The following is a 27,982-nucleotide window of genomic DNA, read 5'->3' on the forward strand; positions in this document are numbered from 1 at the left end:
TGGAATGAAATCTCTTTTTTATTGATTTCAATTCCCATTCTTGTTCATGTTTGAATCAAAAAGATTATGTGAATGGATCATTCCGATTTTGGCTATGAAATAGGTGGACCCTAAATGCCTTAAGTATAATACTTGCCTTTTGATATGGGTGGAAGTTGGGCGGGTTGGGCTGTATTTTAGCTTAACCCAAGCCCAATCTTAAGGGTCCATTTGGTTCGTAGGTGGAATCGAAATCGAAATCCTCCGAAATCAGAATTGGAATTGGAATGGTCTATTCCTATAGTCTGTTTGGTTTAGAGAGGAGTGAGAATGAGAATTAGAATCAGTAGGAATGAGATTTCATTCCCACAGGCAGGGAATGGCCATTCCCTCAAATGGGGGAATGTCACTCCAATAGGAATGGGAATGGGATTCCAATTCTGCCCATCCAAACAGTTGGAATTTGAATAGCCCATTTCCGATTCTGATTCCAGACCCCTATTCCTATGAACCAAACTAGGCCAGGTAGCCTTCTCCTTCTCCTATTCCCTATTCTCTCCTTTCTCCCTTACCCCTTCCTAGCCCTTCCATGTAGCCACGTGGCAGACCTCTCGTCTACACTGGAGTGCCACTTCAAATCTCTCTCATATTCTCAACCACTTAGCCAACCCCCTCCTAAAATTTCTCCTAAACTATCTCTCCCACCTAACATTCTTCAAACACCTCTTCATCAATATTGCCAAGTGGCAACCCCTCTCTTCTTCACTAGAGTTCCACTCCAACTCTCTCTCTCTCTCTCTCTCTCATGTTACCAATGGGCTCAACCTCCTCCTAAAATTTCTCGTAAACAATCTCTCCCATCTAAAATTCCTCCTACAACACCTCTTAATCTATATTATAAACCATCTAAAAACCAAAAACATGGGTAAATTAATTTGTGAAATATCTTTTATATTTTCAATAATTACTGATATTATTGAATATTATTTAGTAAATATCAACACCTAAACTATAAATTTTCATAATTTTAGTAAATTGAAAATTTTACTTACTAAGAATTACTTGCTAAACATTACTGATTTTGGTAATTTATTTTCAGAATTTTTTGAAAATTAATTATTGAAATCAATAATTACTAAAAATTAATAATTAATTAAAATATTAAAAATATTAATAAATATAAATTTAATAATTAAAAATTATCAATAATTTTTAGCAATAAGTAGTTATTGATATTTTAAGTAATTTTGGTCAATCAAGTATTAAGTAATTTTGGGGCATGTGGATTTTACTCCCCATCCCCAATCAGGTATTCCTATTAATTCCATCCCCACCCTACCTCGCAAAGGCAATCTCCATCCCATCCCCACCTAATAGGGGAGGCCAGGTACTTGGCATGGATGGAGAAAATTACCATCCCTACCCCTGAGTTATAGTTCCATAGAACAATAAGTTTTAAGTCCAATTCCTTGCATCATACGGGAGCCCACTAGTATATGTCTATATCTATATTATATATAAATGTGAAAGTTTTTTTGGACTAAAAATGCCCTCTATTTCTTTGTTTGAGGAAGGGTATAAAAATCATTTTATTACAGTTTTAATGTCAAATTTAGTGGTTACTAAAATGCCCATATTTGTGTATTTAGTCCATCTCTAATTGTAAGGGTTGAAAATGTTAGTTCAATTATTACTTTCCACCTCATTTAATCCCTTCTTATTAAGTGTTATGCTTAAGATATTAACTCCCATTTTTCTTATTAAATTCTATGTTTAAGTTATTTTTGCACTAATAAATGATACTAGGTATATCTATCTCAATATTTTCAACAATATAAATCCATATATTTTAAAACCGACTAAAAAACAAAACCATATTATCCAAGTGGTGGCTAAGTAATTCAACCATCCAAATCAAATTGATCAACCTATGAAGTCATAGTTAGGTAATAAAATTTAATTATAGAAAATTACAAAAATGTAGAAAAAAGTTAGACACGTTAACAATATTTTTATTAATCAAATTTAAAATGATAAGTGTAATAAATAAGAATTACTTTTACTGATGATGAAAATGAAATACATAATTTAGAATTGACTAAAAATGAAATTATTATTATATATTTATCATATTAAACAAAAGGTAAGTGTGACATATCATAATTATGTTTACACACAGGAATATTTAACACATCTATAATTCTATATTTACACTACTATTAAAAATATGAATAAGACTATGGAACTTTGTTTTGACTAAAATACTTATTTCAAATTTAGTCATTATTTAATTGTGAGGTTTAAATTGTAAATTGAACTACTATTTTTCACCTCATTCAATTCCCTCTATGATTTAAATCTTACATTCTTTTTTATAAATGAACAAAAATAGATACACCAAAAAGATAAAATATTATAAAAAAATAGTCTAGCCAAGCAAGTAGGCTTTTCAATGATACTTGAAACTTCACAATTTGACCCAATTATCACATATTTGGATGAGGTGTTTATGTAACCATTGGATTTTGTAATTTGCATCCAATTAATAATAAAAAAATATAAAAATATAAAGTTATAAAAAAATTTGAATACATAATTACTATCATTATCATCATCTAAAATTTTGGATACATATATACATGTATATAATTGGGTTGGGCTTGAGTTAGGATAAGGTCAAACTAGGCTCGAACCAAGTTAGAGCTACCTAAAGGCTCGGCTCAAGCTCAACCCAAAAAAATTAAAAAGTCAGAATTTTTTGGCCCAAGCCTAACCCGAGTACTAAAAATCCAAGCCCAACCCATATAAATAAAATTGTGGGTTAAGTCAATTCGAATTCAAGTTGTGTTTGCCCATGTTGCACTCCTACCTTTTGATGATATACTTGTGATATTATTAATTTATTATATTATCATATTTAAATGTGTCAATTTAACAAAAAAAAAACTAATTTATCATCAAGTTTCATTTATCTAATACATATCAGATTTTAGAGTCACCTAGAAAAAATAACAAAATATCATGATTTAGATGCTTAATATTTTCTGGTGCTTTTCAATACTTTGAACCATGCTGCCAATTTTCATATGATCTTATTGGACCAAACTCGATATTCCCTATTAATATACGAACCAATTATGAGTTAATTATTAGACCTTGTATTGGAGTGGATCTACTTGACCCGGATCAGATCCGAGTCAACCCGTTCACAACACTAGTCCTAAACTCTTGCGTGGTTTTTAATGGATGCCATTATTTGGATTGTTACAACTGTCGGATCATTGGATAACGCCAAAAATATGTTCCTTATGTTGAAATAATTCCTGCCCTTTTTAATGGATACCGTTTGTTTGGATGGTTAAGATTTATGATCGGTTAGGGATACAAATGGTTTGAATCTGATCCGATCTAAAGATTCGATCGGATTTGATAGTCAGTAAGTTGGATTTTTGGATTCGATCCGACTTATTTTCTTTAAAAATCAATAAATTATTAAAAGAAAAGTAAAATATATTAATTTAAATAAAGTAAAAACAAAAAATACAAGTATGTTTAAATTATTTTCATCATATACATACATGTTTTTTATAAAAAATAAATAATATTACAAATTTATAAAAATATAATATAGAAAATATATTTATAAATAAATAAATAACATATATATATGTATTATATATATTTATTTTTATAAATATATGATATGTATCGAATCGAATAGAGATGATCCATATCTAGTCCAATTTTTTATCAAATCATATTGTCCAATCCAAATATTCAAACCGAGATAATCCTAATTTGACTAAATAGAATCAGATCTCAGATTTTGCACCCTTAAATTGATCGCTGGATGTGTGATGATGCCAAAATATTATTTTTAAATCAATATAAATATATTAGGCCAGTTGTTCATTATTTGTCTTCTCGTTGTAATCATGTATAAAACAATACATGAAGTAAACGCTAATAAGGTTTCGTACTGTGTCTTTTTCGGATCAGGCTAAAAAGAAAATTCCGGTCTTTGTTTTTTTCTCTTTCTTGGCTGGATGGACGGATGGTTGGGGTGGATGTCTGAGAGGGACGGAAAGAAGGGGAGTAGGCCATCTGATCTTGAATGGTAAAAATAAATTAAATTAAAAATGATAAAAATATTATATTTATTAATAAAATGAACTTATTGACTTAAATAGTGTATCTAATGAGTAAAATGAATTGAAAATTACTTGCATGAAACTTAAACTCATGATAATCTAAAAGCACAATATTCAAACTGACGTGAACGTAAATCATGTATGGGTTGAATTGCCGCGTGGACTAGTCGAAAGACTATCACTCTATTAGTAGCCAAGCGAAGGAAAGTTTGGATCTGCTCCTTAGTGAGTGTGCCTCACACCGAATTCACAACATGTCCCATCTCCTGTATTTGTATTTAATATTCATGGGGAGATGTTCCCTCTTCAAAGTGGAATGTGGTTGTGAGGTTCGTGTGAGGTGCACTTTGTTAGGAGCAAATCCCAATTCAACTGAGGACTGCCATGCACCTTAGAGCCCAGATGAGTCGAAGACCAACAACATGTTACTCGCCTCGGAATGCCAATGAGGTGGGGATTTGGGGTGGGGGGGGGGGGCATGGGGCACAGAGTGCTCTCCCCAAGCCTAGGAATATTCATGGTCCAATTTGTCGAACACATAAATTTCCAAGCCTAGGCCTTCATTGTCCAAGCCCAATCTAGAATATAGGGATGCTTGGGCCTTCATTGTCCAAGCCCAATCTAGAATATAGGGATGCTTGGGCCTTCATTTTAGGGTTGATGTGCAGGTTGGTCCATGGCCAACTTTACATAGGGGCCTTTATACCATATGCTAGATCATGCTAGGTTTACATAGCTCTAGGTCTGATAGCAAGTTGTATTGGCCATAATCCAATTCCTAGTATATTTTTTGGAGGATAATTGATGATGCGCGATTTGGCAACTTCCTGTTGGAAGGCAGCTCAGATGCCGAGCTGGCAAGTTCACTAGGTTGACCTACAAAAAGACAGTATCAGAGTATTCGGGCTACAATTGATGATGCACAATTTGGTGCTCCATGCTAGAGGATAGCTCGAACATCAGGCTAGCAAGGTCACCTAGTCGAGTTGCAAGAAAATGATGTCAGAGTGTGCGGGGTGCTTTACCCGGTATGGGCTCTCTAATGCTTAAGTCAGCAAATTGGAGATTTTGGAGAGAGCTAAAGTGCGAAAGAGATAGAGAATTGTGAGAGCTAAATTGCACATAACTCTGATATTGGAAATGATACCTTTATATAGGAGTTGGCTGACATGAGCTTCACGCAAAACGTCCAAGATCTCCATAGTTGGCCAATCCAGTCATCAAAGGTAGTTGTGCACGTGGATTAGGCTTTTATGCCTTCCTCCGGAACATTCGGTATGGGAGTTGACTCCCGGGAGACCCAGGAGTGATGGGATGCACGTAGAGGAGGTCAGCGAGCACAACTTGCAGTTGCCACCTAGACCTCAGTCAGGTGACAAGTTCTCAAGGGAAGTCACTTCGACCAGTACTGACGAGGTACCATAGGTCGGCAAGTCCTCGTGGAGGTCGCTCATCACGTTGAGACCCCTTGGACTGGTAATGACGAGGTACCATAGGTCAGCCCTAGACAAGGTGCCCGAGCTACGTATGAGATGTCTTGGATTGATTCCGAGGTGTTTCTCCTTGACTTAGCAAGATACATGTCTATCCATGTGGTGTTGAGGTGTCAAGCGATGAAGACGGATGCCACGTGTTACTAGGTCAGTGGAGGGCCAAATCACCCCTCTTCAATAACAAACACACCAAATGGATGAATTGATCATGTAGCCTTGAGTTGATCAAGAGGTATAAATTATTGTTCAAGTGTTTTAATGTTTTCATTCAAGTGGCTTGCAAATGGAGAAGATCAATTGCTACTTAGGAGTTGAAGTCTTCTAAGTCAAAAGAAAGAAAAAAAAGAGTAAGTTGATTGAACAGGAAGATCTTAGTTGTCAAATTAGGCTTAATTTTTATAGTAATTTTTTGTAAAGTAGTAAATGTGCATGTGACAATTTTTTATGATGATGATAATAGTAAATATATGTTTCCAATTTTTCTACAATTTTTAATATTTTTATGTCTTAGAAAATTTGTTCTTATTTGTCACACTTATTTTTGTTTTATAAGATGAATATACAATATTAAAGATGTGCCCAAATGTTTTCTACATTTTTTTTGTATTTTTTATACTTTTGTGTGGTTTCATCTTTTATTATTATATTATTATCATCATCATCATCATTATTACTATTACTATTATTATTATTATTATTATTATTATTATTATTATTATTATTATTATTATTATTATTTAATTATGACATCAAGGGTAGATGCATTTGACCTAAAAGGCTGGGTTGTTGATTCACCACTAAATAGGAAATCAACTCCATTTTTTGTTGTTTAAATTTTTTATTTTATTTCTATCATCAATATAAACAATTATTCTTTGTCACACTAATTTTTCTTCAATATAATAAATTAATATAAAATATTAGAGATATGCCTAAATGTTTTTTTACATAATTTTATATTGTTGTATTTTTTTGTGTTTTTATCTTTTTTTTACTTTTTATTATTTAATTATGACTTCATAGGTTGAAACATTTGACCTAAAAGATTGAATTGTTGATCTAACACAAAACAGGAAAACAATCTCACTTTTCGATTAGTTTTAAATTTTGTAATTTATTTCCATCATCAATAAAAAGTGGAATAACAATTCTTGTTTATTGTGTTTAATTTTTAATATGATTAATATAAAATATTAGAGATGTGTCTAAATGTTTTTTACATAGTTTCTATATTTTTTCATTTTTTGATTTTTTATTATTTAACCTAAAAGGTTGAATTTTGATCCACAACTATGAAAACAATTCCATTTTTGGTTTGGTTTTAAATTTTATATTTTATTTTCAACATCAATAAAACAACTATTATTTATCACACTCATCTTTCTTTAATATGATTAATATAAAGTATTAGATAAGTGTCTAAATGTTTTTGACAAAATTTCTATATTATCACATAATGTTTTTTGTGTTTTTATGTTTTTCATTTTTAATTTAATTATGATAAGAAGAGTTAACACATTTGATTCAAAAGGTTGAACTGTTGACCACCACTATGAAAATCATTTTTATTTTTTGGATTGGTTTTAAATTTATATTTCATTCCAACATCAATAAGAATAATTATTATTTAGTAAACTTAACTGGAATACCCTTATTTTTGACAATTTTGTTTGGAAATTTAGGCATTACCATAATAGAGAGCCACCTGGCAACATCAAGAACTTTTTCCAATAGCAAGTTCAACATGTAACAGTTCAATGACATGAACATGTGCTTATGTAAAACCACACAGGGGCAATGCTTTCAATATCAATATAGAAAAAAAAACATGTTTTGAAGCATAAAATTCATGAGTTTTTTTTATTTAATAACATGTATACCTAATATCATTTATATAACAATGGGATAAAAGATCAAAGGACTAGCACAATGCCAACAATACAATAGAACATTGATCAATAATAATAGAGCTAATAAAATAGGAAAGCAAGAAAGTAGTTAGAGGAAGAATCCAAACAACAAGAGTAGAATGAGAGGAAGAGAGAAGTAGAAGAGTGAAAAACAGAATGATGGTTATGGTAGAAAGCAAGGCCAAACTAGGAAGTCCATATATGAAGGAAAATCCCTACCATCTACCGAGGAGGAATTATTATGCCTCTTAACCCAATTAATCAAACAATGATTGGAATGGAAATGAGTCAATCATAACTGTTAGACAAAGAATTTAGTGGCATAAAAAATAGGGAAATATATGAAGAGACAGGCACTTATTAATTATCTAAAGGATTAATCCCAATTGATAGAAAAAATACAATAGTTATTTTTGATAATAAATAGAATAATTATTATATGAGATAAAAAGTGCAAAATAAGTAAATGTCAAAACTCAAGCATGTTTGCAAGTGATGGTAGGACACTAATCATATCCCAACTATCAAATTTCTCATTACCAGTGATGGTAGGGTTCTCGGCCATAAGATCTGTGAGGTGGCCAGTACTACATGTGTGCATTATGCAAAAAAAAAAGTTAATTATTGGTAACAACTAATAAAGATTACGTCATTGATTACTTACTGAGATAAAGCTTTGCACATACCTCGAATGTCGTCGGTAATCCAATGAAGGAGACAATAATGCTCACTTGGCATGAACTACAAGAAGTCCATCATTGTACAACAGAAGTCGGTAATCTGACTAATGTCACACACACATAAACTTTACAAAAGGCTCCATCGTTGTGCAAAGGACGGTGATTGAGATGAAAAGGAAAGAAACTCCTTGTGACTCAAATAGGGTTTCTAAAGGGGTAGTGTTAAAACTCCTTCATGTGACTCTAGGGTTTCTAAGGGGATAGGGTTTTTCCCTTCCCGTGACTGAAAAGAAGAGGGATGGGGGTAGGGCGGTAAGGTTTAGGAGAAAATAAAACTCAAGCAGTGACTAAGAAGGATAGGGAAGAGGTGGTATTGGAAAAAGAGTGAATATAGGGTCTAGGAGAAAATAAAACTGAGGGGGGGGGGACTGAGAAGAAGAGGGAGCAAATGGTTTCTAAGGGTGGTAAGGAGTTTCCCTTCCCATGACTTAAAATAAGAGGGAGGGAGGTAGGGTGATAGGGACTTAGAAAAAGAGGCAATAGAGGGTTTCTAAGGGTGGTTAGGTTTTTCCCTTCCCATGATAGAAAATAAAGAGGGAAGGAGGAAGGGCGGTAGGGACTGAGAAGAAGAAGTGTTCACCATAAACACAGGAGAGAGAGAGAGTGGCGGAGAGGTGAGTTGGAAGCAGAAACTTGATTTTGTGAGAAGGGAGTAGAAAGAGAAAGCACACATGTTTGGATCTTGGACTTTGCACGCTCATAATTTACTCCACTCGTGTGGATTATGTTACTCAATTTAATTAGGTAATACTTTAATTAGCTAATCAAATACATTATTTATTAATTAGCTATGTTATTGTATATGATTAAAGGCAATAATTATATTTAATGGGTCATGTTTATGAACATTGTTTTTAAAAATGTGTCATCTAACATGTGGGTTGTGATGATAAGAGAAAGTAAGAGGAATATGTTGAGAGGAGGAAGAAGAAAATGGAAAGATGATAAATACGACAGGAAGTTGATAAAAAAGATAAGGAATGCACACTAAGGGTAGCATGAAATTCGGAGAAGTTTCCTAATGTGTTGGGGAGGTTTTAAGAGTGTGGAGACATGCACACACAAAGGAGTCTAGATCTCCTGCCCACACAAACTCTACCCATGTCTACCCACATAACATCGTAACCACATATGGAGAACATCTCATCCTCCTACATGGTATTATGCAAGGGGAGATGTTCCCAATTCACGGGGGTAGTGTGTTGTGGGTAGTGAGCGGTGTTCTGGTGGGCAAGGGATCTGGGGTCCACACAAACATACAAATAGAGAGATAGATTTTAGGAATATTTCTAGGTAATTGAAAAATAAGGATTAAGTACACAAATTTGAGATTATACGTTTCCATTAAAGGAGGGAAATGGAGATTGCCATGCTGAGATGGCAACACCTAGTGATCTTAGAAGGAATCTTACCCCCTCTCTAAAATTGATCCCTTTGGGAAATGGAGCAAAAAGAGGCCATCTAACGTGGCCTTAATTATACACACACACACTTTTTTCCCTCATAAATATAGGGAGAACAAGTTCAAAGAGTAGGGGTATTTTAGTTAAAGAAATCTAGAATCTAGACCTCATTCACACTTTTAGTAGTAGTATAGATAGATATAGATTACATGTCAAAGAATATTCACTCAACTGAATCAGTCAAGAAAAGTCATCCAAAATTTAGAAAACTTAATGTACCCATATCTTGGGTTGCATTTCTAGGCAACAAGTTGGTTCGTGTCCAAGTCCAAGTTTATATATGGGCCCTTAGTCACCTAGGATCTACAACCCCCTCGATTAGCCATGCATGTAAAGTGAGAGATTGGAGTGGTCATGGGGAATTTACACTTGATTGTTGATGTGAAGCATTAATAGTTAAGCAGCCCCTAATTAATACATCCATCAAGTGTAGCTCATCTAGACTCCCATGATATGGCTACGACTTGGGTTGGGTTGGATTGGATTGAACCATTGTTAAATTCTCAGTGAACCCGAACTTGATATTGTTATTAAGACTCTTTAACTTGGGCATCTTGACTTGCATGCGCCCCATCTACAATGTATAGATTTAAATCAAGATAGTTTTTTTTTTAATATTTTCCATCAATTTTAATATCACTTTTAGCTTTTCCCCACAAAAGTAACACATGGGATTGAAATTAGACATATATACTTAGATCCAAATTTGATTTGTTAATATTTGATTTTGAATCAAGTTTTATCCATAAAATTTGTATTGGATTGAAATTAGGGTCTATTTGTTTGAACATCAGAATCATAATTGAAACCCCTTGTAATTGGAATTAGAATGGTCTATTTCCATGGTCTGTTTGGTTCATATAGAAATTGTAATGAGATTTGGAATTAGTTGGAATGGGATTTCATTCCCAAGGGAGGGGGAGGGAATGGCCATTCCCTTAAATGGGAAAATGCCATTCCACTAGGAATGGGATTCCAATTCCGCCGAATCAAACAGTTGAAATCATTCTAGACCCCTATTCTTGCAAACCAAATGGGCCCATAACATTACTCAGTCAAACTAAAAATGATATATTATATATCACAAAACAAAATAAACCGAATAACAACTTACATGGGACTTGAACCTACTAGTAAAAGTACAATACTCAATTCAATTTTACTATTGAATATAAGATTTAAGTATATATCAATACATATTCAAATCAAATCAAATAGTCAAATAGGGGTAGATCCGTATTTGATCCAACTATAAATGGGTCGAATTTGGGTCACCCTGAATGAGTTGACATGTTTATTTATTTTTGGTAAATCCATATACAGGCCTTTGTGGTAAAATATTCGCAAGAAATAAACCGTCCCGATTAAGAATAAATCAAGTATTATGTGTAGAGATGGTGATAATGAGGGCTAAATAGTAATTTTACTTTCTTATTGTATCAGTAATTTTCTATTCTTTATTTCTTGTATATAACTTATTGTACTATAAGGACAAAAGTGTCCTTTTACATTCTTGAACATAAATAGTTCTTTCTTGGTGTGGTTGCCCTAATAAGACACAACCCAAATTTGTTGTTTTTGCTCTTGTACAAACTACATTAACATGGTATTACAGTGGGTTTAGTGTGGGAATTAGTTTGGTGTCAAAGGAAAACTAACATCTCAGACTAAGACAAATGTTGCAAACACTCTAACTATAGAAAAGATTTGGTAGATGATGTCCTCGGCAATTTCTTTTTCTTTTTCTACTTTTGGCTTGTCTATAAGCATGCTTACTATTGTGTTTCTCCTAGTTATCTCTGGATAATAGATTGCGGTGATTCCAATCATATGATGGGAGCTACATGTGGTCAGTCATCTTATCCTCTTCCTTCTGGCAAATACATTATTACAACCACTAGTGAAAAACTTGACATTGTTGGTTATAATGATCTCACTTTATCTACCTCTTGCTCTTCCCCCTTCAAATTACCTCAGATTTAATTTGTTCCTAAACTTACAACAAACTTAATTTTAGTAGGACAACTTGTTGAACATGGTCACACTGTCACCTTCTCACCTGATAGTTGTTTTATATAGGACTAATGCATTGGGGAGGTGAAGGGGAAGGGGCATAGATTGGGATGACTATTTGTTCTAGAATTTGAGAAGGGATCTACCTCTCCAACAATTAGTTCATGTTTATTTTTGCTACTTCTTTATCTTGTAATAATGATTGGAACCTTTGGCACCATCAGTTAGGCCATTCTTTTGCAAAGCAACTTGATTTACTTATTTCATCTAGTTGTTTACCATTATCTTCTTTTGTTTCCAAGAAAATGGATGGAACTTGCATGTCATGTTGCTTAAGTAAAAGTCATGTTTTACCATTTCCTATTTTTACTACTCATGCTTTTGCACCATTTCAAGATGTTTGGTCATCTCCAATAATTTTCAGGATTGGTTTTAGATATTTCATAACATGTATTGATGATTACACTTGTTATACATGGATATACTTTCTTTAAAAAAAATCAGATGCCTTTGCTATGTTTAAACTTTTTTGTGAGAGAGTGACCACATAATTTAAAACCACCATTTGTACCCTTTCATACTTAGGGGGAGAGTATATTGATGGGGAGTTCCAAGCCTGTCTTCAACAAAATGGTATACAATCTCAAAAGTCCTGTCCTAGAACCCCAACGAAATGTAGTTATTGAACACAAAAATGGCCATATCCTGAGTATTGTTAGAACTCATTTTTTTATTCTCATGCTCCTACAACCTTTTGGGTGGAGGTAGCTAGCAGTGTTGTATATCTCATCAATCTTCTTCCATCATCTGTTCTTGATAATGTATCTCCACATCAATATCTATTTAAGTCTCCTTCCCACTTATCTATGCTTCATGTGTTTGGTACATCTGTTTTGTTCATCTTCCTCCTCATGAGCATACTAAATTGTCTGCACAATCTGTTTTATGTGCTTTCTTGAGACATAGTTATGATTACAAGGGATTCACACTTTGAGCCTACAAGTATCTCAAAAAGATTACCGTCCTCTCATTTGTTGCACCGAATTTATTTCAAGGAGTGACTAACATCTCCAGCCCTTATGCTCCTAACCTTTCATTTCCCAAAGCATGGTACCACACCTTCTCTTACCTTTATAAGTACACCATCTCCTTCCATTCACATTTATGTTCCTACTTTGTGTCACTCCACTAGAGTGTCTAGACCCCTTAATCACTATGGCTTTCCTTCAGGCTATAGCTCCTCTATTGTTTTGTCCACTTTAGATATCCCCAAGCCTTACTAGCAAGCTGTAGCACACACTCATTGGAGGGATGTCATGGTGTTGAAATGGCTGCTCTTATAGAGAATGATACTTGGGAGTTGGTTCAACCTCCTCCCAATGCATCAGTTATAGGGAGCAAATGGGTGTACTCTATGAAGTTAAAATCTAATGGCAGCTTGGATAGGTATAAGACTAGACTTGTTGCACAGGCGGGAGTGGTCTACCCTTCGCTAGCCAAGATGAGGAAACATTTGCTCTGGTAGCCAAGATGATAACTATTCATTTTCTGTTAGCCATTTCTACAGTAAAAAATTGGGTTATTCACCAAATGGATGTCAAGAATGCTTTTTTGCATGGGGACTTAAAAGAGGTTGAGTACATAAAACCTCCTCTTGGGTATTGTAATCAATCCCACCTTGTTTTCAGACTCAAGAAATCCCTTTATGTCCTTAAATAGGCCCATCGTGCTTGGTTTGAGAGGTTTAGATATATGACTATTGATATTGGATTCATTTAGAGCTCCTCAAAATGTTCTCTCTTTATATCTTAGAGGTCTCAGGGAAGTACAACATAATTATAGTGGTTATGATGGTATACATCAACTTAAACAAATTACTTAGTCAATAGTCTAAGATGAAAGATCTAAGTCTAGTTATATACTTCTTAGGCTTGGAAGTTTATCATAATTCTAGTGGTTATTTCCTTAATCAGTAGGAACGTGTAACTAATTTTGTCAGTTTTGCTCATCTTATTGATACAAAAGTTGTTAATACTCCCATAAAAGTCAACTTGAAACTAAGCAAGGAAGATGTTCCTCTTCTTGAAGATGCCACCTTGTATCATCAGCTTGTGGGTAGGCATATATATCTCACAATGACTTGCTCAAACATCTCATATGCAGCTCAGATAATGAGTCAATTTGTTTATGCTCCACACCAATCTCACATAACACTTGTACACCGTATCATCAAATATACCTGTGGAACAGTATCTTATGGCGTGTTTTTCCCATCCACCTCTTCACTTCAACTCTTTGCATATGGGAATGTTGACTGGGTTGGTTGTCTAGACACCAGAAGATCTACTACTAGGTGGTGCATATTTCTAGGCGATTCTCTTATCTCATGGAAATACAAGAAGCAACAAACTATTTCAAAGTCATCCATTGAAATAGAATATAGGGCCATGTCCTCAGTATGCAATGAGATTATTTGGCTCTAGTCACTTTTACATGGTTTGAATGTTACTTAGTCCTCTCTTGTTCCTTAATTGGCTGGCAATCTAAGTGCAATCAAGATTGCTTATAATCTTGTCTTCCATGAAAAAATAAAGCATATTGAGGTGGATTGTCATTTTATATGGGATAACCTCACTTCTAGCTGTGTTTTATTGCTTCATGTATCATCTAATTTTGATGACTAAGGCCCAAGATTCTTTTCTTATGGACAAACTAATGATGGTACCCCTTTATTAGTTTGAGGGAGAGTGTAGTGTTAGTGATAGTGAGGGCTCAATAGTAATTTTACTTTTTTTATTGTATGGTGATTTTATATTCTTTATTTCTTGTACATTTATTGTAGTATAAGGATAAAAGTATCCTTTTACATTCTTTAATACAAATAGTTCTTTCTTGGTGTGGTTTCCCTAATTAGACACACCCCAAATATGTTGTGTTACCTCTTGTACAAATTGCACTAACATTATAAATAGGGATGCCAATAGGTTAGGGTTTGGTGCGAGTTTGCCTCAACCTAAACCAATCCAAAGCAATCTCAAGTTCTCAACCCAACTTGAATAAATAGTGGATATCAAACCCACCCCTCTCTATTCCATATACTCAACATGGCCTATATTTACAAACATTCTGAGTCAATTTGGTTTGTAGTTGGATTTGAAACTGAATTAGATTCGAAATCCCTCAAAATCGAAATTAAAATGATTTATTCCTTTTGTCTCTTTAGATTAGATAGCAATTGAAATCAAAACTAAAATAAATTGGAATGAGATTACCATTTCCAATAAAGGAGGGAATGACCATTCACTCAAATGGTCTATAAAAAAAGTGAATATGATTTCAATTCTGTCCAACGAAACAGTCTCACATTAATATGAACCCGAGTAACACCCGATTAAGACTGACTTGGCCCTACTATGGGTTATCCATAACCCGAACCATTGCATCATTGCTTAGGATGTAGCACAAACTAGGGATGCAAATTGATCGGATTGGATTTGAATCATGGTATATCCGAATATGATCTAACATTGTTCATGTTAGATTCGATTCGAACCGAAGATTTGATCAAATTTGATAGGCCTTGATTTGAATTCGAATCCTATCAGTAAGTTAGATCTTTGGATCTGATCCAATCCGACTTGTTTTCTTTAAAAATTAATCAACTATTAAAAGAAAATTAAAATATACCAATTTAAATAAAAAACAAAAAAACAAGTATGTTTTAATTATTTTCATCATATATATTCATGTTTTTATAAATAAATAAATAATATAACAAATTTATAAAAATACAATATAAATAATATATTTATAAATAAATAAATAACATATATATCTATTATATATTAAATATATAACATATATTGGACCGGATCTTCTCAGATCGGACAGAGATTACCCGAATCCGATCCGAATATCGAACAGGGATGATCCGAATCGGCCAAATAAATTCGAATCTCGGATCGGATCATGATCCGATCGATTTGCACCCCTAGCACGGAGCAGCAAAATAAACCACAAAAGTTCTATAAATTACGACATTGCCCTACACCGCGGCAATCTACAAAGTGGTTCACTTATTTCCCAAACGCAACAGCGAAGAAAGACAGCGGAGAATGGAAGCAGAGAACAGCAGCTCTTCCTGCAGCTTTTCCACTAACTGGATCGTCGAGCAGGGATGTCTAGAGAATTCTATCACTTTCGAGTCTTCAGTTTCTCCGATCGATGAAGACGTCGATGCAAGTTCGAGAGATCATCTCCTGCTCAAGCCCGATTCACTCGATTCTGGACCTTGCGAAATCAAGAGTAAGTTCAGTTTCTTAGTCCAAAACTAGTTTAATTATGCCGGATTCAGAGATTTTTTGGTGCAAATATTTCCCATGAAAAAAAAAACATTATAAATATTTGGGGCATGTGATTCAAAGAAGTGGAGTTGAGAAATTTGCAGAAAACATGGGGGCGCTAGCGTTGGCGGGAGACCATCTAGGAGATTATATAGTAATTTTCCGTTGCTTAGGGCTTCGTTTAGTTGTTAGTTTGATTAGATGTTTTAGCTATACAATTGCGAATTCTCCTGTCTAGTAACCGAAATACTGCTATACTCGATTAGGATTAGCTGGTTAATACATAATTAATTCATTCTATTAGGCACTACACTGCCCGTAGGAGATACAAGGAATTAACTGGACTATGGAGGCTCTCTGTGTGTGGATGGGGCTTTTGCTCTGTTTGTGCAGGCCTCTAACGGAGGAGGTCCCTTGTATTGTGGTGTGTGTTGATTACTTAACCTTGACTGGTGAGTCTAGAGAAGGGTGAAGTACAAAAACAAGAAGTATGTAGATATATTCTAGAAACAAACTAATAGGTCGGGCCAACATAAAACTATTTATGAACTTCATTTTTCGTTCGTTTATAATAAATAAGGGAACGATCAAGGTTGATGCCTAAGTAATGTATGGAAGCAGCCATTCCCCATATGTAGGTTTGATTGTCAATCAAAAGGGAGAGATTGAACTAAAATTGCATTTAGAGTTAAGAGTGCGGTAGATGAAGTAGAGTTGAACTTCTTTATAGTTGCATTACCAATGCAACTGAATTAGACTGAGGGTATAAGTCAATTCTATCGTAGTCTTAGAATGAATATGCTATTCAGGTGGTGGACCATATATTTTAATAAGGGGTTGGCTTCCTTGACGAAGAGATGAAGTTGGTAATGGAGATGCAAATTTCTCTGCAGATAGCCTGGCCATTGGTGGGATAGGGAATTTTTTGTATTGGAGGATCATTATTGGCTGGCAGTTTGTATGGGCTTGTTCATTGAATTATTAATTATGGATGTGCTACATGGCTATTACAGTTTTCTATGGTAGTGAGGGCCCATTTGTTGAATGGTTAATGAGATTTTATATCAGGGGCAATTGCATAGTTTAATAGTAAAACCTCAGGCTGACAAAGTAATGGCCATTTTGTGCAAAGCAATGCCAAAGCTTAGGTCTGTATCCAGTCCACCACTCCCATGATCCTAGAAACTAGATAGACCAATACTGCACAGGTCCTTTATTTCTTGGTTGCATAATTAGTTTACCGAACCTGCCTTTATCATTTATTTTTATTGTTTTTCCCTTTCTTCATTGTTGAATCTATCCCTTACCCTTATTTCTTTTAGGGATATTATCCAAAACTCACCAAAACTTTTCAAAATCTCCACGAAGCCCCATGTCAGTGATCTACTGTTAAAAGATAATCAATTTTATCAAATTTCCCATACTACCCTCCAAATATTGATCTCTTGTTGGAGTCCATGGTGCTAGGAAAAAAACTGTTCATTATCTTCTTCCACCTGACAACCTAACCATAAGTGCCTCTCTCTCCTCCTCATCCTCCCTCCTTCCTCTTCTCTACAGTAGCAGGACAAGGAGAACTCATTTCCATTTATTTCCTACTCTCTCTAATATTTTGAACAGTAATAACTGTTCAAACACTCAAGCAAATTAGGGTACTCTGTTTGTGAAACAGAGTACATAGATCCTTAACATCCATGATATTATTTGCCAATGTTTTTTATTGATTAAGAAAACTCCAACGTTTTCAAATTCGGGTTTTAAGACAACATAACCAATGAGTATAAGAAAATGTTTAATCTCCATTGTTGGCCAAAATGCATGTACTTTCTAGATGGAATGTAGGGATATGGGTCTAAATTTAGCATGAACTTGGATGCCAATTGGAAAGATTTCGTGTTGGCGACAACCAATAGGAGGAATCATCATCTTCCATGGATTTTGTTTGGATTATAGCTTATAATTATTCGAGTATCCGTTTGTACAAGGGTCAAAGTATTTGATAAAGTGGAGTAAATTTGCTTGTGTGTTCAAACCATAACATATATGTGTTCCAAGAGTATTATATCTACTGTCTCACATAATAATGGTTTGAACAATAATAATGCATAGAACTTGTTTACTGGTCCTGATTAAACTTCAAAATGTGAATTGAGATGAACTGTTTGCTCATTAATCATCCAATAATAATCAACATAATCACACTAAATCCCATTATAGAGAGACGAATGGAATTGAATCGATCACCTACATGAAGAAGGAAGTTGTTACAACTAGATCAGTTGCAAGCATAAGAAAGACAAATGTCGGGTACCATGCATGTGGAATGGGACTTATAATGGGTTTCGCTGAAGGATCCTTTTGCGTAGAAAACATAAATCAATATGAGCACTAATAGAGTGCTCAGTCACAGAGAAAACCCTAGAAGAAAAACTTGCCATGCCGAAAGAAGAGAGAGAATATGATTGATCTGGTCGGGGCCTCCTTCCATGTTGACTCTATTCTATGCAGAAGCTAGGAGGGTAGACTACCAAAAAAGATTACTAGGGGGATATTCCATTTCAGTATTTAGAATAGTTGTGCCTCTTGTACCATTTAACCTCCAGAAATTTGCTAATTATTCAGGGATAATTTGGTCATGTAAATTATTTTAGTGCTTATGTGGACAACTTCTGTAAATAATCATTAACAGTGATCTGATGGAAGGTGAGTTTTGGACAATAAAAACTCACTCACATGGGGCTCTCTGGAGGTTTGAAAAAGTCACGGTGAGTTTGAAATGCCAAAAAAGTCATGGTGAGTTTGAAATGCCAAAAAGTCATGGTGAGTTTGAAATGCCAAAAAGTCATGGTGAATTTTAGATAATATCCCTTTCTTTTATTATTCTATCATTATCTTCTTTCATCTATTTATTGGTTCCAAAGTTTTTGTAGTCACTAAACAGCATAGCCTATTGCTGTTCCCCTTTTGTTTTCATAATTTTTAAGCCACCTTAGGTTCCATCCAACTTCCTTAGCCTTAAGCAAGCATGTTAAGGGGCTTATGGCCTATTTCCAGCTTTACTATTGATTGTTCTCAACCAATCAACCCATCATTTTAGCTTCTTTTTTCATATTAGTTGTATTCCTTTAGATTGACTTGCTTGAAACAGCTTATTGTTGTATTAATTTCATCCCTAAAACCCTATCTTAACCTAACCAGGAGCTCTTTTTTCACTTTGATATTGATAGAAAACACGTCTTTGATTTCTATTAAATATTTCTTTGTCATTCTCCTACTGCTCCCGCATCACCATGTTACATCAATCATGTACTAGTATTGGAATTTCACATGGGTATGAGGTATTGAACTCAACAAGCCTGAAAAATAAGCCCCAGGAACTAGGCTGTTATATTTTAGTTTCAAGTTATTTTTTATGATATATTTTTGGTGTCATGTAAATAATGGGATAACTGTTAGAAAAATAAAAAAAAGTAAATATAGGTGTATAAATTAATGCAAACAAATTCACTAGCAACAACATAAGGAGATCGGATATGATGTCCAAATTTTATTGTAAAAGTTTGAGGTTCTTTAGTCAGATCTTTTTTTTTTTTTGAAAGATAAAGAGAAAAAGGAATCATTAAAGAAAACAGGAAGTACATAAGGTGATAAGATATTACCCTAGAGGAGAAAATTGAACACCTAAAACACAGCTTACAACTTACCTGACCCTTCATCAGACTCAAGGCACTAGCAGGAATTCCTACCACACAAACCACTCAAGACCTACATAAAATTGGGAGAATAACCTTTGAGACCAACCCAAAACTTCCAAGAAAAACCTGCAACCTACTCAAACATCAATAGAACCACTTATACAATTCCTGCTATTCCTCCTCTTCAAACACTTCCTCCTGCCCATCATCATCCTCATTCCAGCTCCCTCCACCTTCCCCTGCTGTGTCTTTCTTCATCCTCTCCTCCCTCCTCTTCTCAAACTCCTCAAAAGCTCTTCTGAGCTGGAAGCATGGTTCAAAGTATCGATATGCCTCTGCATATCATTACTTAGATACACACAGAAATAATTTTTTTTAGTTTTTTTTTCCAAAATTTGGTTACAGGTGTTTCAGGACCCAAAAGATATGATACGATACGCCTGATATGGGGCGTATCGTATTGATTTTTTGAACCTTGGCTGGAAGATTGGAGATGCAAGGAAGTTTGCCCCTTGAGGAAATTGTTAACAGAGATGTTCAGGTTGGGAAGGGGCTTGGGCTGTTTCTTTGGGGTGGGGAGGAGTTTGCTAGAAGAACTTTCAAGGAGTTTGAGAAGAAGAGGGAGGAGAGGATGAAGAAAGACACAGAAGGGGAAGGTGGAGAGAGCTGGAAGCCTGGAATGAGGATGATGATGGGCAGGAGGAAGTGTTTGAAGGGGAGGAATAGAGGGGAATTCTACAAGGGGTTCTATTGATGTTCAAGTAGGTTGCAAGTTTTTCTTAGAAGCTTCGGGTTGGTCCCAAGGGTTTATCCTCCCAATTTTGAAGAGGTCCCTCAAATTTCATGCTAATGTTGTGTCTAAACATGTTTGACATGGATACAACACCCATTTTGAAAATTGAAGTGTCCATATAACAAAGATGTCAATCAAGTTGCCTCCTCCAAACCGTCATTATGAATCAGCATAGTTGGCAGAATATGGAAAGGATTGGAGGATCTTGAGAAGATTTGGAAAATTTTCTCATAACCCATCTTATGTAGACATGTCAACTACATGACAAGAAAAATGTGCCATACATGAAATTTACACACACATACACACACACAAAAAATTTACATATATGTTTTTGTAACATATATTACAACTTAATTCCCTAATTTCCTTTGCACTGTTACTTGGGATGCAAGGAAAAGAAACAACTAAAAATTGAGGTGTGCATGTAATGCTTCTACCCAAGATGATGATGATGATGATGAGACAGTGTTGTTGAGAATTGAAAGCATAAAATTAGAAACAAATGCATCTGAAGGAATCAAGGGGTGGTGGGGCTAAAAGGTAAAAATATAAAGAAATGCATTTTGAGATTAGTCATGCACATCAATGATCAATGGATGTTGCAAGTTGAAGGGTCTACAAGGGTAATGGGAAGGCCAAGAATTAGGGAAGTGGGAGTAGTGAAAAACAAGACTTTGGAGCCTATGGTTTAATATACAATATGGCCATATGTGGAGTGAAATATGGATTAGAATTTGTAGCAAATAGTTTTCATAAGGCCAAGCTGATTGTAGATAATTGGTTCATAGAACCATTTACCATGTAAAATATGGTGAAGCTTACCAAGTCAAAAGATGGGATCAAGGTGTTCTTTTGGAAACAACTATCCAGCAATAGTCCCCCCCCTTCAAAATATAAATAAATAAATAGGTAAAAAGAAAGAAAAAAGAAAAAACAGGAGGAATTTCCTTCAAGATAGGGGTGTCTTTTGGACTGGATTTGGTTCAATCCAATCGGATCCAATAGGAGTTCATTATAGATGGACCAGGTCCAGTCCAATTCAATGAATACTCTGGACCATTTTGGACCAGTCTAATTCAATGTTTGGACTGTCCAATGTGTTTAAATTGATTTTCATTTAGATTGGTTCCAACCCAAACCTGGTTCATTGACACCTGTATCCTTATCTTCTATAGATATTGGTTCAGTCCAACCCAATCCAACTTAAATCCATTATGGATGGACCTGGAACTGGAACCGTTCTAGCCACCGGTTTTCGGGTTGACGGTTCGACCGTCTGGTCCAAACAGATGGCCCATTCCGACAAAAAAAATTAAAAAATAAAAATAATTAAAATTTAAAAATGGCCAAAAACCATTGAATGTGTCAAACGGGTTGATGGCTCAACTACCCGGGTCAATGGGTCATTGACCAATTCAATGGTTTTTGGCTAGGGACCAGGTGCAATCAAATCCAATAAATGCTTTGGACCACTAGGGCGGATTCTAGAATTTGGACACCTAACCCCAATGGCATTTTCTCTTGTGCTTCGTTCTTCAAAGTCTTAAGTCAGTCCACTAGTCCTACCCTGCCCCCTTTTCCTATTGGTGAGGTTTGGTGCAGAGCTATACCTCCTAGGGTTGGTAGTTTTTGTTGGGAAGCCTATTTGGAAAGAATCAACGCTGGTGATCTACTCCAAAAGAAGAGACCCAATACTTGCTTGTCACCTCAGTGGTGTGTTCTGTGTAAAGCAGATGGGGAGACTGGTTTTCACCTAATGGTGTCGTGCCACTTCGCGAGGTCATTGTGGGATTGGGCTTTCTCCTTATTTGGATGCAGCTGGAATCCCCCATCAGACATGCAGGGCCTTTTCGCTCCCTCCTTCTTCAGGTGGCGATTAAAAAGGGGAAGGACAATGTGGAGAGGACTAAAGGCTGTAGTATGTTGGACACTGTGGGAAGAAAGGAACTCCAGGATATTCTCAGAAACTCAGAGAGGGACAGCAGATTTGAGGGCTATCATACAGTTTAGGGCGGTACAGTGGCTGAAATCTCTGGAAATATTCACAGGTTACACTGTGGATGACATGTTGAGGAAGTGGGGTGAAATTGCAAGTTGCACACAGACCAAGTCAGTAATGAGTGTGGCTTGGACCCCCCCCCCCCCCTAGTGGATTCTCGAAATTAAACTTTGATGGATGCAGTAGGGGAAACTTGGGACAATCAGGGATCGGTGTTTTTAGAGATGAAAATGGGGTCATCTCTGCTATGTTCTCATGCCCAATTGGAGTGGGTGACTCCCTTAGAGCTGAGATATGTGCAGTTATGGAAGGAGCCCGGAAAGCTAAGGAATTGAACATCAAGAAACTTATAATTGAAGGGGATTCAGAGGTGGTGATAGGGTGGCTGACTAAAGAACAAAATGATCTTTGGAAGTATAACAATGAGAAGAGGAAATTCAAATGGCTGGTGCGGGAGATGGAAATTAAGACATGTTGGATTAAGAGATCAGCTAATTCCCTAGATGACGGTTTAGCAAAACAAGGGGCAGAAGGGGATTCCTTGTTTTGGGCTAAGTTGTAATGTTAGTGTCCTTGTATCTTTGTATTTTCTTCTTTCCTTTCTTGAAGTTCTTTGTGACTCTTGGAAGATAAGTGTGTTTGTCTTCCACTTGTAAATTTTCTACTGATGAATTAATGAAAGTGTTATTGATCAAAAAATAAAAAATAAAAAATAAATGCTTTAGACCATTAAATCTGGACTGATCCAATTCAATATGTTTTATTGGTCCGTCCAATTTGTGCAAATTGATTTTCATTTGAACGGGGTCCACCCAAAACCAGTCCACTGGAACTCCTACTTCAAGATTTAACATAGATTGCACTGTTAACCATGGATAAAGAGACCTTCACAACAACAGTGAAGAAAGACTTCTCTAATAAAAGTTTTCTTATTTTTGATGAGTAACTGTTGAAAATTTTATTAATTGTGAGAAAAAGAGGATGCACAAAGTTATGTTCCCCTAGGCAAATAAGGTTTCTAATAAAAATTTTCTCTGATCTGTTAATGAAAAAGAAAAAACCTTCAAAGATGCCCTTAGCATTCACATCTTTGGATTTATACTCTCCAAAAAATTCCAAGATAATTTTGATATTGCCCTTTAGTTATCTTGGTCAGTTGTCAAATTAGTTGCTTGTATATATATATTTTAATTGTTTTGCAACTTTCAACATAGTTTTCTTTCCTCTCACAAGGTCAACCTGTTTAGTCTCTTTGAAATTGTTAAAAATATTGCCCATGTAACAAGTTTACGAGGGTATATAAGTGGTGTCTCTTTCAGATTAATGCTCAAAGAGACAAAAACCACCTCTTTTTGGAGGTGGTATTCTTCTTTCTGGTATTTTTGGAGGTGGTATTCCTTTTCTTTATATTTGCTATAGTTTCTCTTTTTATTTTGCACAAGGAGACAAAAACCATGAGCTTCCCTAGAATGATGTACTTAGCCCTAAAGTTGTTCTTAACTAGAATTTGTTCTACACTAAAAGGAGAATCTTATAGCAGGGATGATGAATTTGAGCAAACACATAGATCCATGCCAATCTCCTCAACCCTTGATGCGCCAAATAAAAATTGGTGATGGTCATATGCCTTTTAACTAAAAAAGAGTTGATGTCTTTTAAATAGATCTTAGACTTATTTTTTTGATAAATATAAATAGGTCTTACACAATGGTAGGTTCTTTTGCCTTGCCTCCTAAAGAAGGGGGAAACACTATATTTGGCGAATTGAACGTAAACAAACATGGAAAAGATGCAGCTTGCCATTCATAAGGAAGAACATAAGCAACCAAGCAAACAAATTACTTGCAACCCCCTAAAATGCTTGTTTTTTTTTGGAAATTCTGTGCTCCTATTGTGGATCTCTGACACAAAGGAAAATAATTAGTTTTGTATGAATACTACATGCAGTCAGAATCTGATACATTTCCTGGAGTTTTACACTTTTACCTGATGTGTTGAAAATTTTCTGGGTTTTATGAAGCATAAATTGCTGACATTTCTGAAAGAATTAGAAAGCCTATTTAGGCCTTTATTAGGGCAACATAATAAAGCCAATGTGAATCTGTTGATTCATTGAGCATATATGATACCAAATTAGCTTTATTGATAAAAAAAGATTCCAAATTAGCTGCTGTTAGGCTTCTCTCTGTTACTCGTCAGTTTAGCTGAAAAATGATGATTGCATGAAATGAATGGATAAACCGGCATCTGAGATATCCTCAAGTAGTCAAGGGTTTTGTTGATCAATAATCAGTCCAGAGTTTAGTTGCTGATAAAAAAATAAAAAAATAAAAAAATTGAATCCAGACTTAGTTTTTTTAAATGGTATTAACAGTTCCAAGGAGTACCAATAATGTTCAAGTGACTTTTGGGTAATGCCACCATTTGTTATCTGAGCTTTATCATTTGCTATAATCTAGCATGCCATAATCCATCATCCACACAAAATCCTTTTTGGTCATGTCGTCATCAATAGAATGACTGCTGTTTGATGTGTTTAATCAATTGACTTTTCCATTTCTTTTATTTGAGAGGATGAATACCTTCTTCATTCTTATACATTTTTAATATCCTTGGCAATGATTTGTATTTCTTTATCTGCAGTTATTTTTAGGCAGAAACATGAAGTCCGACAGGTCTACGTTCGCAGTACTGCTCGAGTATATGAGATATATTATGCAACCAACCAGCAGAGCAGTAATGAATATCTCTGCACAGTACGCTGTGGAATTGTTGCTAAAAGTGAAATAGTTCACCACACAAATGATAGTGGAGAAACAATTGTTGCAAATCCAATGAAAGAAGAGAAAGTTAAGAATGGCAGTCATAATAGCACTAATGAAGATGACTGGGTAGAAGTTAAGGTCCCTGATTCTCCATCACTTGATAGCAATGCCACTTTTCCCCCCAAAAAGAATGAATTAAATATGGATCGAAGCATTCAGGCATTTTTCTTTACTTTTTGTGCAGTCTTACTTGAGCAAAACAATATTTTCTATTTTCTATTTCATGTTTTATTATATCCTGTTTCTGATTGAAAAAATGGTTCAGGATCTTTACGAGGCTACAGCAGAGATTACTGATGCAAGCCCCTGCACATCTCTTACACTTCGACTGCTATCACTTCAGACCAAAGGATGTCTTCATCTACTGGAGATTTACATATTTGCTGATCCTGTTGAATCTTCTGATTCAGATCATGAAGTGGGTCTGATGGAAAAACCAGCAGGAAGTTCTTTAATGGCCATGCTTGTTCCCACTCTTCTGCAGCTATCTAAATCTGGAATTGGCCAAACACGAGAAAGGAATGTTTCTAATATCAGAGAGACATACAATCATTGGGGTGGTTACTCAGAGACAGCTGAATTAACCAACCCTTCAACTGGGAGGATAATAAAGGAAGCTGAATCCAGCATGGCTGATAAACAGAAACTGGAAATCCAACGTGCAACTGGGGCTACTGTAGAATCAACCCTGTCTGTATCCAGCATAGCTGATCAACAGGAAATAAAAATGCAAGAAGTGGCTGTGGCCATGGCAAAGTATTGTGAACCACAACCCAGCATAGCTGAGCAGCATGAAGTGAGAAGGGTTACTGGAGAAACCACACAGTTAAAATCTGAGACACAGATGAAAGGTACAGAACACAGATCTGATTCTGTAATCGAAGAAAATGGTTTTCCTTGTAGTCGTTTGGAGAAAATTTTGGATCAGCTGGTTTGTCGAATGGACAGAATAGAAGCTGTCTGTTCTAGGTTTGAAGAAAATATGTTGAAGCCCATCAGTAGCATGGAGACGAGGCTCCTGCGACTGGAGCAGCAAGTGGAGGCCCTTACCATGAGATCACATCCTTCTGGAAGGTACTCATGCACAAGGATTGCTGCTCCTGAATTTTCATGCAATGAATCTGAATCCAGCTCCTGTGTAGATGGGAATGATAGATGCTGTTATGGTGGTCTGGAATCTGTGGAGAAAGATACAGATTTTGATAAATTGTCACCTGCAACTGATAATGCTATAGTTGATGCTTCTCAATCTCTTCCAGGTCTGGTAGTTACAGCTCCAGAATTTTCAAATGGTGATGATGATGATGATAATCACAATGATATTAAGAGTTGTAGTGATTCTTCTGAGTCACTGAAGGAGCCCTTAACAGTGACGTCATGTCCATCCATTGATGATGCTTTAGCTTTGGCACTCGCAGGATTCTTAACTTCAACTTCGATTCAATCTCCACAAATTTCCCAATCTTTAAAAATTAGTGCTCCTGATTTTCCTAATGAAGAGGATCATGACAATGACAATTTGGCTTCACCAATAATTTCATGTGAAAGGCTTGCAGATCCGGCCACACATGTTGAACAAAGTGGCACGGAGAGGGTAAATAATTCATTTTTAGATCCCTGTGACACTGCTTCTCTAGAGAGTGAAGTGAAAGTGATGCAGTCACCTGATAACACCCCTACTGAAGCTACCAATGAAGCAGCTTGTAGGCAGGAGGATAGGACAGAAGTCAGTTGCAATGTAACAAGGACAGATGATCTGATGGGCGGAAAGGAAACCAGCATTGAAGAAATGATAGAGAGAACTTGTAATGGGGCTCCACCAAATGAGGAAAAGGCTGAAGATAGAGTACCTTGGAATGAAACCATCATCCAGAACCAGTCTCCCGTAAGCCGGGCTGGTGAAAGCCACGACAGTACTGTGGACGGAACTTTCACCGAGGGAGATCTTTCCCTGGAGTTCGATGACGATAGAAATCCAGGTACAATTATTAAGGGTGTTACTGCACCTACTAAGTTCACCACTGCAATGGAGGTCCAGGGTGCAGGATACAAGGACTTGTTGCTTCATGTTCCTGATCAACCTATGGTGGATTTCAAACTTCCCCTCCTTGATGTAAAATTTGTTGTCCAAGAACATTGGAAGGCTACATCTCCTCTTGAAGCACTTCTAAATGACATGACGGAAACCAGGAAAGAAGTTTCTTGTGCCAGTAATGGAGATGATGGTGTCACAACCGATGAGAAACACCACATTTTCTCTCTGGAGGACGATGAACCTAATGCGCCTACAGCATCTGACCAGCCTTTGTTGGACGTAGATGATCTCACTCAGAAAAACGAAACTTCAAACTTGGAAAGCGAACCACCACAGGATCTTTCTCCATGCGGCAACCAGGAGCCATTCCCAAGCCTCATTTGAGAACGATTGTTTGTTATATTATACGTGCCATCTTGTATATTAGATAGAATAGACCAGTGAAAAGTGGGAACCTAAATCAATGTATGCTACAGATCTGACCAATGGATTAATTACTTGACCATGAGTTAATTTTCCTTCATAGTGACGTGTGTTTCT

General features: G+C 35.7%; 1 protein-coding gene across 1 annotated transcript; it reads left to right on the forward strand.

The window, feature by feature from the left end:
- Positions 1–15,812: 15,812 nt before the first annotated feature.
- On the forward strand, positions 15,813–27,965 carry LOC148872436 (40S ribosomal protein S27). Its single transcript, XM_088973046.1, has 3 exons — positions 15,813–16,054; positions 25,226–25,566; positions 25,673–27,965. Exons 1-3 carry the CDS (start codon positions 15,865–15,867, stop codon positions 27,824–27,826), a joined length of 2,685 nt encoding a protein of 894 aa, XP_088829172.1. The 5' UTR covers positions 15,813–15,864; the 3' UTR covers positions 27,827–27,965.
- Positions 27,966–27,982: the final 17 nt, after the last annotated feature.

The sequence above is a fragment of the Nelumbo lutea genome, chromosome 2 (assembly GCF_056320005.1).
Source record: "Nelumbo lutea isolate HS-2025 chromosome 2, American lotus-T2T, whole genome shotgun sequence".
NCBI classification, from domain to species: Eukaryota; Viridiplantae; Streptophyta; class Magnoliopsida; order Proteales; family Nelumbonaceae; genus Nelumbo; species Nelumbo lutea.

Excerpts from the sequence above, each read along its gene's own strand:
- LOC148872436 (XM_088973046.1), top strand. The coding sequence starts at position 15,865 with ATGGAAGCAGAGAACAGCAGCTCTTCCTGCAGCTTTTCCACTAACTGG. Across the intron at positions 16,055-25,225 it reads TGGACCTTGCGAAATCAAGA|TTATTTTTAGGCAGAAACAT; the intron begins GTAAGTTCAGTT and ends CTTTATCTGCAG. Across the intron at positions 25,567-25,672 it reads ATATGGATCGAAGCATTCAG|GATCTTTACGAGGCTACAGC; the intron begins GCATTTTTCTTT and ends AAAATGGTTCAG.